Raw genomic sequence first — 12591 nt, 5'->3', positions numbered from 1 at the left:
ATACAGGGTGATGATGCCCAGTACATCCTGGGAGAAAACTGACGGCTGTGTTTAAATAGGACTCCCAGGTGAGGGTGTGAATTAAGATATCCCCTCTCCCTACGTAGCAGGCTTCCCTCCTTGTGAGGGGACACCACCATCCTCAGCCCTGCTGGAAGCTGGTGGCTCCCCAGGAGCGACCTAAGTCCATGTCTTATCTATCACTGATCTTCACAACACAGCCCTGGGCAGTCATGGAGTGAGGAATAAAAATCCCATCAGCATCATTGCTCTTTCTTTCCTTTTCCATTCCTACTCTTTGTTTAGGATGTTCTCTTTACTGGCTTCTTTTCTTGTCCTCAGAAACTCCCTTCTTCCCTCAGCTTTCCCTTTCTTGTGCCAACTTCCACAGCCCATATGATTCACTGGATTTAATATCCACCCCTTGCTCTTTACGGCCTCTGAAACGATCAGAGTTTGCTTTAAATACTCCATATGCCATCACTTTCTTTCACTGCTCTCATATGTGCATGCCTGAGTTAAAGAAAAGGGCTTTCAGCGTTGGAAGGTTCACGCCTCTTGTGTACACTCACTGAGGCTGTCTACAGAATCATGCGGACACTCACTGTGTCAATTTACATTACAGCTTTGGACACTACCCTGAAAAACATGCAATCAAGTTTTAAAATTTAAAATGCTAGTGTCTGATCATTCAGAAGACAAAAACTAAGTAGTAAAGTCAAAATATCTTTTGTGTTCTTTAAAACATGCTAGATAATTGAATACCCAGTTCATACACAGCACAAAAAAGTTTCAGGTAATCACAAAGGGACAGGATAACAGACATCAAACATAAGATTTAAGACAGTAAGAAACAGTCATCTTCAGGCTGAGGCTCACGCCAACAAGTACCTCGAGCTGGTGCAGGTTCTGGTTTTTCTGGCACAGCTACAGGTATGCACTCTTCCAGAACAGCTTTCCTGGGCACCTCAGGCACTTCAAAGATATTAGTATATTTTAGTTCTGTGAGGACAACAGATGCACAGGAACTTACAAGACAAACACCAACACACAAACACAGTCTTATCTGAGACAGTGCTGGGGTTACATTCAGTTGTCATTTATACTTTGCTTCAAACGTGTGCAATGACTCGGGTGTCAAATACGTTCATGCAGGAGATGGGAATTCTGCTTTTAGTTGCAATTTTTGAGTCAAGGTGGGAATGTAAAAAGGTATGTCCTCTTTGTAAAACAATTGAGCAAAGACCTGCTTATGGAATCCAAATGTATATGAAAATCATCTGTCATGTGTCATTCATGACTGTTTGGTCTGTGCTCTTTCTTGGCAGTCCACATCATCTTTTTAGTTGTTATGTGGGCATTATCACTATTTTTGCCCTACAATTTTACTCCTTCCTCTTTCTTCTTCTATCTTTGTATTCTTCCTCTCTTTTTTGCTTAGCATTTTCTTTCCTAGAAGAACTCTGGCTTCCACTCTAATCACTACACGCTGCTTTCAACTGTTTCCTATCATATTTATCTAAATGGCTTAAATACTTAAAACGTCATCACTATGAGCTAGTACTACAGTTTATTGAATCTCATTGTCTTTCAGATGGAGGGAATCTGTGTTGATGGAATGTATACTTCTCTGTCCAGTGCTTGGGACTTTCTAAAAGAAATGATGCAACACTCCATCATTTTAGGCTGCATACAGATTTACAGTATCCTTAAATATTTATTTAATATTTCAATTATAAAGTCTTTCATCCTCCTTATTCTGAATATGTGAAAGAGACTGAGAAAATAAATGCCTCTTATAAAGCTCAAAGAATTAAGTGTCCACAAGTATCTTACAACTCACTAGTCCAACAACTTTACAAATCGCAGATAGTGGAGAATGTTGACTTATGACAAAACACAGTGAAAAGAATAATTAACGGCTTAAGAAGAAGATTCTGCTCCATGATGCTACCCATGTCAACACAGACACCTGAAGCTATTTGCAATTATTTTGCTCTGGGTACAGAAACAGATACTCTCTGCAGAAGCCTTCAGTTTCTGTTTGTTCTTTCTTTCTGCCCCTCCTCATCCCTACCCATAATAAAGACAGTGGTTTATGTATCCATTCTCATATTAGCATGCACAGAATTCTGGCATTTTCTGAGAGACTGGATTTCATCATACCTGCTTGATTGATTGCTATAGCCTAAAAAAATCAAATATAACCTCTCAAACTTTTTGAATATGCCAAAAAACAGTGTAACAAAAGTTTGGATGGGTTTAGTAGGGCAAACATTTGACACCCCTGCATTCGGTTATTATTTGGTACATCTTTCCCACATTTTAGATATCAAAGTGTGACGGGAAAAAATTTAAAATGAAACTCAAAAAATAATCTTCCCTCTGATGATGTTGATGATGGCATGTACCTTTAGCAAGCAGAGCTCCTGGTTTTTTTTAAGTACAGCAATGGGCACTCTCTCCTTTGGGAAAGTCCTCTCAGGCATCTCAGGCACTTCAAAGTTATTAGTGCATTTACAGTTATAATACATCTAAACATCAATGCACAGACTGAAACATAGAGTACAGTAGAAATATTCGGAAGTAACAATCTGCTACTAATCAGTCAGTCAGCCACACACTCATGCTCAATACAAATTGTTCAGCAAACATCATTTAAAATTTCAGACTGGGCATGACAGACAGAACAAAAGAGGTTAAGACAGTGCTTAAGAGAAGATTTGGTGTGTTTATCATGATACCCATGATAATATGTACCTCTGGCTGATGGAGGTTCTGGTTTTCTGGGAACAGCTACAGGAGTTTTCTCTTCTGGGACAGCCTTCTTGGGCATTACAGGCTCTTTAAAGATATTAGTATCTTTTAATTATGTGTATTAAGCTTTAAAATGAGGGTGAAACATACTATTTGAGAGAAGGAAAAGAGATCCTGTTCATAAGATGTACCTTTAGCCCGTGGAGCTGTTCGTTTTTTAGGTACAGCAACAGGCTCTGGCTTTTGAGGCACCTTAGCTGACGCTGGTTCCTCAGGTGCCACAACAGGCGCTGGTTCCTCGAGTGCCACAGCAGGCGCTGGTTCCTCAGGTGCCACAGCAGGTGCTGTTTTTTGGGGTGCTGCAGAAGGCTGTGGTTTTCGGGGTGCCAAAACAGGCTCTGGTTCCTCAAGCACCACAACAGGTTCTGGCCTCTGGGGTGCCACAACAGGCTTTGTTTTGGGGGACACTGCAAAAGGCTTTGTTTTTTGAGACTCTGCAACAAACTGTCTTTCTTCAGGTGCCACAAAAAGCTCTGATTTTTGGGGTGCCACAGAAGGCTTTGTTTTTGGGGACACCACAACATGCTCTGATTTATGGGGTGCCACAACTGTCTTTGGCTCCTCAGGTGCCACAGTGAGCTCTGGTTCTTCAGATGCCACAACAGGCTCTGTTTTTTTGGGCGCCACAACGGGCCTTGGTTTGGGGGGCAAGACATGCTTTAGTTTTTGGGGTGCCACAACAGACTTGGGCTCCTCAGGTGCCACAATCAGCTCTGGTTTCTCAGGTACCACAACAGGCTCTGGTTTTTGGGGTGTCATAACATGTTCTTTCTCCTCCAGTGTCACAACAGGTTCTGTTTCTTGGGGAGCCAAAACAGGCTCAGGCTCCTCAGATTCCACAAAATGCTGCGGTTTTCGGGGTGCTACAACAGGTTCTGGAACCTCAGGCACCACAAAAGGCTCTGTTTTGGGGGGCATTGCAGCAGGTTCTTGTTTTCGAGGTGCCACAGAGGGCTTTGGTTTTTGGGGTGCTGCAGTCGGCTTTGGTTTTTGGAAAACTGCAACAGGTCCTTTCTCTGCTGGGAGAGATGTCTCAGCCACTTCATGTACATAAAAGATATTAGTTCTTAAGTTAACAACTACTCAGACATACATATCAAGTTTAAGTGAATCATAAACCATAAAAACACAATTGTAATGGAAACATTAAAAACATAGCAAGCATCCCTCATTTATGCTGGCCATTTTCAGGATGGGTAGACACATTTTGGCTTTTCTCCCTTCATATGCACACATACAGATACCCCTCACACCCCCACTCAGAAAAGCATACATGCATTCACAGTATAACTTAAGCTGTAAGTAAAATTCATGATAATTATGAACAGAATTGACAAGACAAAAGATATTAAAAACTCTGCAAGTAATAAGCTGAAGACTCTTTCAAGAATTATCAGTGATGGCATCTAATTTTTCCTGGTAGAGTTTCTCATATTTTAATACATTGATACTTTCTGCTCTTAGCTACTCTGATGGGTACTTCCCCTTCTTCGACCATTATCAATTTAAAGATATTAGTTGCATTTGTTTTCATGAACTGAAACATATGCTAGGAAGAACAGCAAGTATAACCCAAAATAGTACGAAGAATTGAAGCATAAAATACAGGTAATTCAGACATCCCAGATTTGTCACAATTCGTCAAAAAGACCCACGTATGTCTGTCTCACAGACGTACACATGTGCAGGACTCATAGAACAAGAACAGTTTAGAATCTCAGAAAACAGAAGGCCTGGAAAATAATAGTTGTAAAGATAAGAGGAAAAATATTGTTGTTATTATTACTGTTGAGATTTACCTTTTGCAAGTAGAGGTTCTGGTTCTTCAGGTACAGCCTCAGGTTCTGGGACAACTTCGGGTTCTGGTTCTTTAGGCACAACCTCAGGTTCTGGTATTTTAGGCACAGGTACTTTCTTTTCTGGAACAACTTTCTTCGGCATCTCAGGTTCTTTAAAGATATTTATTTGATTTACTTTTAGGAATTCGAAGACTAGGAATTAAAAAGGAGACAATAGCTCCAAGGTGAAAATTATCAAACAACATCAGAAAAAAGAAAAGAGGCTCAGATAAGCCCGTTATGTATTTTTCATATTGCTTGATGTGTACCAGTAATATCTATTGTTGCTTACTTGGAACTATTCACAAGGGAAGATGACAACACAATCTGTAACATTTATAAATATCAGAATATAAAAAAAGAGGATGATGCAGATTTTAAAAGATAATATTCAGAGAAACGAATGAAAATTTCTGTATGTCTATCAGTATGGAACATGTACCTTTAGGTGGTGGAGGCTCTGGTTTTTTAGGAACTTCAATGTATACTTTTTCTTCTGGAACCACTTTCTTGGGCACCTCAGGCACTTTAAAGAAAGTAATTTGTTTTATTTGTATGAAATTCAAACCTGTGTCTGCAGTTGTAAAGATAAGAAAAAGCAGAACTCAGGAACATCAAAAACATCACTGGTTTTGGCTATGAATATCAACTTTTTTCCTTGTCTACAGAAAATTCTCTCTGATATCTCTCTGAGGTAGTAGTCTCTTGCTGGCTACAAAAAGGCCAAGTTCTCTCTCTCTTTATCTCTCTCACACACATGGAAACACTACAATTTACACAACAAAAATAATTTATAGATCTTTTATAGCAAAAAACCCCTAGTATGTTAAAATAATACTCTAGAGAACAAATAGTTATTCTTTTATTCATCATTTACAGCTGTTACCTTTAGCTGGTGGAGGTTCTGGTTTCTTTGGTACTTTGACTGAAACCTCTTCTGGGACCACTTTCCTTGGTACCTCAGGCACTTGAAAAATATTAATAACTTTTACTATATGAATTTCAAAAGCAGCATTAAAGAATAACAGCAGAACAATATTAGTGAGGACAATAATTTCCCAGATCTCTTTTTTTCCACATTAACAGACTTGAAAAACCTTAGATAACAGAAGAAAATTCCAACAGAGGTCTGTCTTATTGTTTTCTATAGTGTTAAAATATTAACAGACTAATGTTTTCCCTTCTGTTTGTCTCATAATGAGAAATACCTTTAGGTGGTGCAACTTCTGGTTTTTTAGGCTCAGCAACAGGTACTTTCTCGTCTGGGATTTTCTTGGGCACTTCTGGCACTTAAAAATTAATACTTATGTTAATGCTAAGAATTTAAATTATTTTAAAATAGCAGTAAAGTGGGGGAAAAAACAAGCAAAAAGGACACCAGACAGCATCAATTAGACATACTACCCTTTCCCAAATAGGCTTTTTGCTCTCATTCTTGACAAGAGTCATTTGAGAGTATCATCAAGGGGAAAAGAGGCTGCTCCCCAAAATGAAATACATAAGTCACAGTTTATAAGGTAGAAAAGATGGAAGAATAGTATCAAAAAGGCTTTATCAGTGAAAGGAAGACAAATTATTGCCAGGGTCTTATTAATGGCAAGTACCTTTAGCTGGTGGAACTTCTGGCTTTTTAGGCACAGCAACTTTGATTTTCTCTTCAAGAACCACTTCCTTGGGCACTTCTGGCACTTTAAAGAAAGAGGTTATTTTCTGTTATTATATGGAATTTTACAGCTAAGTTCAAAAATTTGGAGTAGAAATTGCAAATTATGAATGTCCTTAACGGAACCATTGTTTTGATGTGTTTATTGACTTAAGTTTCCTTTATGTCCCTGTAGAATCTGAGGGAACACCTCAGAGACTTCTGGAGTTTTTTCTCCTCCTAATTTAGATTATTCTTCAGTTTTATTCAACTATCTCTCTGATTGCAATTTGACTAAAGTTGACACTGTTCTTTCTCCATTCCTGGTTACATTCTTCTGTGCATGATGACTTCTTCTCTGCATCAATTTTTCATCTATAAATGGAGAGTTTTCTTCCGTGTGACACCGGTGTCATTTATTCTGTACTTTGAAGTTCTCAAGCTCTCTTTTGGAGCTAACTTTTCATTGTCAGTCCAAAATATTTCAGATTACAGAAGCCCTGTTTTCTCTTTAATATTTCTTGCTATGGTCTTCAAGGATCAGTCTCTTCTCCATGCAATTTTATCAGTATTTCTGACTCACTGGTACACTAATTATGGTTATTGTTCAAAAAAGAGGGTTTAGAGTTTTCAAAACACTAGCATATGTAGAACTGTGGCCACAGAAAATAAAGATAATAGAACAAGAGGTTTTTAAAACACTAACAACACCCCCCCCCCCAACATTCACAGAAACAAGGCAGAGATTGTTTTCTCTTCCAAAAAAAATACTTTTATCTGTAGTGAAACATACCTTTGGCTGGTGGTGGTTCTGTTTTTTTAGGCACAGCAACAGGTACTTTCTCTTCTGGGATTGTCTTGGGCACCTCTGGTACTTTAAAGAAAACAGCATTCATTTTTGTTATGTTTAAGACATTTAAAGACATGTAAATTATTAAGAAGAAAGACTTTCATAAGAAACACATTAGAAAGATTCATTAGGCCAAATATGAAAAGAGACGTGTTATGCAAAAAATGTTGTATACTGCTATATACTACTAGGAATATTTGGAAATGAGAAATAAAGTTTAATATAATCCCTAACGCCCAAGAGAAAGAGAAATCTTCTCTTCAGAGTTTCACCATTGTTGACATATATCTCTAGGTGGTGGTGCTATTGGCTTTTTAGGCACAGAAACAGGTATTTCTCTTCTGAGACAGATTTCTTAGGTACCTCAGGAACTTTAAAGATATCAGTGTACTTTACTTCTAAGAATTAGAAAAATGGAACATTAAGAACAGAAAAGTAAGACGAAACAAGTAGACATGAGCAGACACACTGACAAAAATTACATGTTCAGAAATGTCTTATTGATTGGATTCCTCTATCAAAGAAGAGTTTAACGTGACTTTGCCAGGGTCCTTTGTCATCCAGTGGTGACATGCCACACAAGCTGGTGGTTCCAACAGGCTTCTAAAGAACCTGAATGAATTATAACAACTGGTTTCTGAGACTAATGCTATCTCCACTCAAAATTCAATCAACGGACCACTCAGTTTAATGAGTACTGTGAAAGAGGAAGTGTATATACTTCTTGCTTGGCTTTTTTTTTTTTTTGCAGGCTATTCACAGGACCTATGAAATACCCATGAAGTGAAAATATTTGTTCCGTTAATCTCACTGTCTACTGACTCAACTACAGTTTTCCATATTATTTTCAGTCCTTTTGGCTGGTTTCTGACATAAATTCTGTGCCATAGAAGGAACAGGTAACCTCAACTAATTTCTAAGCATTTGACAACAACGAAAAAACAAGAGACAGAAGAAACTTGAAAAAGGAGAAGGAAAGGGTATGCTGGCTTGTACCTTTGGGTGGTGGGGCTTCCGGCTTTTTAGACACAGGGACAGGTTTCTTTTCAGGGATTGCTTTCTTGGGCACTTCAGGCACTTGAAGGATATATAAGAGATTTTCATTTCATGAATTTCAAGTACACATACAAATAAATAAGACTAGTAAAGAAATATGAAAAGGGTTGCATACAACATAGATGTCATAAATCTGACATGTGAACTACAAATATCTTAAATTATTACAATTTAGACACAGTTTAGGAGACACAATAGATCTGATCAGCAAAAGAAGACAAGACGTCAATTTTATGAGTTTATCAAACTACCTTTAGGTAATGGAGGTTCTGGTTCTTTCAGCACAGGAGCAGGTTCTGTTTTTTTAGGCACAGCAATAGGTACTTTTTCTTCTGGAACAGCTTTCTTAACTAGTGCAGGCACTTTAAAGATATTAGTTCATTTTAAGAATTTATAAAGAACAGAATGATAGGTCATACAGAAAAACAAGTTGGTAATGTAAGTAAGGAAAAAAAAAGAATGAACACAAAGATTAATTACATTGAACAAGAACTATACCATGAACATGAATAATTTAATTTTCCTGGAGTTCATTGCTTTGCAATGAAGAAGAGATGAAGAAGAAGATCATATACCTCTAGGTGGTGGAGTCTTCTCTTTTCTGTGAACAGTAGAAACTTCTTCTTCTATGTAAATTTCCTCATAAACTTCATGCACTTGAAAGATATTAGTTTAGATAATTTAAATTAACTCTAGATTAGTATCTTCATACAACAAGACAATGTGAAAGACAAACAAATAAAATCAAATATTCAAACTTACTTAAAGACACACAAGTCTACTCCATATCTACCCTCAAAATTAGTCTTATTTCAATTGAGGAAAGAAAAAAAAAAAATTCTATTCTACCCTGGTCTGACCTCTGCAGGTTGTCAGAAGAAAGATCTGTGATATGTCCTAAACTGAGCCACTTCCTCGGATGCAGAGAAATGGTCCTTAAGCTTTGTCAATTTGTCTTTTTTTTTTCTTTTCCTTGGACAGATCTCAAGTAGCAGGGTCCCTTGCCATTATCTTTTGCACTTACAGCTAAACAAACACTTTTTTTTCCTCAAGAACAAACCCAGGTGACAGTATTTTTTTAAATATTTTTATTAATTTCAAGTAAATTGTCTGTATGTTCAAGAAAACTTAATGTTCTTTCACAATTTATTAAGCCCGACTGGAAACTCCATATGAACTGTTGCAGCTAACTAAACTCTAAGTTATGGTACACAGAATATTCTCAAAGATATTAAAGAAATCTATGTGAAACTATCCCTTTTATCCTTCTAATCCCACTTAATGTTTCTTTTATCTTTAAGCTGCGGTACTTCTTTAAGTATAGCAGGAGGTATTTTTTCTTTGTGGACAGCTTTCTTTGACACTTCAGGCACTTAGAAATATTGGTTTATTTTAGAAATACACACTAAGAAATAAGTAGCACAGGTCTGTAAAACAAAAGTGCTACTAGAAGAACACAAAAATACATGGTATTAAGCAGTGAATGCAATAGCTCAAACTTTCTGGAGTTCATTGTTTTTCTAACTACTAGCAGTTACAGGTGTAAATTTTCTCTTCTCTGAAAAGATAACTGTTGACTTCTTTTCCTTTAGGAATTTGGGGAATTTAAAGGCAATGTTTTTCTTTGACATTTCCAAATTAACTAAAAAAACCCTTTAAACTCATACACAAGTTGCAAAGCAAAACTCCAGTGATATTAACTAAATATTGTATCTCCAACATCTCTCTTAGAGCCACTAACTTGGCTGGAAAGAGTGCTGTGCTTCTGGGAACAAAGTCCTGCCACAAACTTTTGGATATATTTTTCCCGCTGACAGAGAATGCATTTGGGAAATGGATCAAGAAGTCAAGAAATATAAAGCTAATCCATCGCCCTGCTATGAATTGCCTGTCTACTTTAATTTCTTTGCAAGTCTTTGTTTGATTTTGTCTTTTTAGAGTTTAAACTCTTGATGCAGAATGTATCAATCTGTTTGAACAGCCCCTAGCACAAGACAAAAGGAAGAATCTATAGCTAATGTTCTTTTGATTTTTTTCTTGTATGAGGAATTATTCTGTCTTATAATTACTCATTAGTTTAACATATGAAGAAAGACACTGAAATATTTTGATTTCTTTGCAAACTTTTGCAAAATGACTGTACGTCTTTAATCTCTGATCTCCCAGCGTGCATACTCTTTCTTTAAAAGAAAATACTAGATTTAGTCTTACAACAATGGCTCAAATGTATTTACAGTGTATATACAGCACCCAGTCATGTTCTTCAGGAAAGCGCAGGAAGTGCACTTTGACAGTGATTTTAATTTTCACAGAAATCTAAGATAACTAGTTTTACTTCCCATATAGTTACTCCTGGTACAGTCTCTACTCATGTGCCTAGACTTATTAATGTTAGTAAATGATTCTAAAGTTTAGAAGTCTATAAATATCTATAGCTATCTCTGTCTATTTATTAAGGATTACAGCATCAAAACAGCAAACTATTGGCACAGGCTCTCCTCTAGTTCAGTATATGAGCATGTTGGATTTCTTACTTAGTATGTCAAATTTGAAAGAGACTAGAGAAAATCCATTTGGACATTATATACCTCTGGCTGGAGGAGCTTCTTCTTTAGGTACAGCAGCAGGTATTTTCTTAAGTGGGACAGGTTTTCTTGTCACAGCAGGTACTTCAAAGATATTAGATTCTTTAAGAATATTATCATATACAAAGTGTAAGTAACAAAGAAGCAATGACAGATGCATGGCATTTAAGGGAACATTAGAATGAACACATTGATTAATTGATTGGAACAGAAATGGAATGATAAAGATGAATAACAGTTATAGGGCATGTGCTACTTTATATATTGCTTGAGTAGTTGGTTTACCTTTAGCTGCTGGAGCTTCCAGTTCACTAGGAATAATAGCAGGGACTTTTGCTTCAGTTGGAACTTTCTCATAAACTTCAGGCTCTTTAAAGATATTAGTTTATTTTACACATTTCAATGGTATTTACAAGCCAAGATTAGAAAGACAACTTATAATGCAAACACATGAATGCGTACATGAACAATGAGTTGTTTGAACATAAATTATTTAAATATCCTAATATTTAAATATCCTAAATTATTTAAATAGCCTGATCATTTAGCTGCTATTCCTACAAGGGATTATTCCTAATCAGTAAAATACAAATTTACAAAAATATTTGTTTTCTAGTTACTTTGTTCTGTATATTAGATAGAACATAACTGAATTTCACATTTCCTCACCTGGAGTTAGTTAGCTATCTATATACCCCAGCTCAACAATGAATTAAGTCACAGTCAGGATGGCACTTAGGCAGTGTCTACTAAAGTTAATTCATTTGGTTGAATGCTGCTAAAGTACTTTCCAGGATCTGTTGTTTATGGATCTTTCTCCCAGCAATGAAGGAAAAAAGACTTTAAATATGCTAAACTATGACTTGATTTCTGAAGAGAGAGGGTCTCAAAGAGATGGATGAAAATTACTTTTAAGTAATTAAAACAAAAATTTAAATTGAAAATGCATTTTTTGTTTTACAAAACGCCCTAGAACATTAATGGATTTATTCTCTGCAGTTTACTGTTTGGTAATTGGCTCACTGATGTACCTTCATATGAAAGAGGTTCCTCTTCTCTAGGAATTATGGTAGGTACTTTCTCTTCAAGGGCAGCCGTCTTACGAGCCTCGGGCACTTTAAAGATATTAGCTTTCTTTTAGTAACCTCAAAATCATTTGCAATTTTAAAAATCAAAATCATAAATGAAACCAGAAAACAAAATATCCTAAAAGGAAAGTTCTCTTGAGGTCTCCAATACTGTGCATTTCTGTGGGAGAAGTAATATGCAGTTCTAAAACTAGCTTGCTGGAGAAATTAATTATGTGAAGAAATGTATAGGTTCTGCTCTCAAAGAGTAGAAGTCATTTGCTATTTTCACTGTGTCTTCATGCTTTTCCCTCTGATACACGGAACAGCTTTAATGGTTTTAACTTACTAACTTTCATCTTATTACTCCTCTGTGAGTATAATGACCAATATATTGACTTCAAAACCCCAGTGTAAACTAAATTCACAGCTATAGTCCAAAGATAAAAAGCACTGAGGTTTTAATATACTGGTAGTATAAGTAGTGATGCCTCCTCAGCATGTTTTAGCTGATAAATCAGAGTAGCACACATATAGCACGCTGTTTAGCCTGCATATAGCATGTATATGAAAGAGTTTTCAATTTATCTGGAATCTGAAGTTAGGGATTAGATACCCTTGCCATGACATAAATAACATTAGGATCATTTTAAAAGATGTTAGTTGGCAATAAAGATACAACTATTTCCTTTCCACAGAATCTCATATCAAAAATCCTTCTACCTTTCAGTGGTGG

The 12591-nt window shown here is 36.5% G+C and overlaps 1 protein-coding gene across 1 annotated transcript in view; it reads right to left on the bottom strand.

The window, feature by feature from the left end:
- Positions 1-12591, bottom strand: part of TTN (titin) — a 249629-nt gene that overhangs the window by 116692 nt on the left and 120346 nt on the right. The window contains exons 149-162 of the mRNA XM_067298992.1: positions 11820-11903; positions 11074-11157; positions 10792-10872; positions 9513-9575; positions 8779-8877; positions 8455-8565; positions 7091-7171; positions 5864-5944; positions 5098-5181; positions 4617-4766; positions 2949-3857; positions 2761-2844; positions 2423-2497; positions 892-975 (exon numbers count right to left, since the gene is read on the bottom strand). Of these exons, the coding sequence (XP_067155093.1) occupies positions 892-975; positions 2423-2497; positions 2761-2844; positions 2949-3857; positions 4617-4766; positions 5098-5181; positions 5864-5944; positions 7091-7171; positions 8455-8565; positions 8779-8877; positions 9513-9575; positions 10792-10872; positions 11074-11157; positions 11820-11903 (2070 nt within the window). The remainder of the gene's footprint in view (positions 1-891; positions 976-2422; positions 2498-2760; positions 2845-2948; positions 3858-4616; positions 4767-5097; positions 5182-5863; positions 5945-7090; positions 7172-8454; positions 8566-8778; positions 8878-9512; positions 9576-10791; positions 10873-11073; positions 11158-11819; positions 11904-12591) is intronic.

This window comes from Apteryx mantelli, chromosome 6, assembly GCF_036417845.1.
Source record: "Apteryx mantelli isolate bAptMan1 chromosome 6, bAptMan1.hap1, whole genome shotgun sequence".
Lineage (NCBI taxonomy): Eukaryota > Metazoa > Chordata > Aves > Apterygiformes > Apterygidae > Apteryx > Apteryx mantelli.
This window is presented reverse-complemented; position numbering and strand designations above follow the sequence as displayed.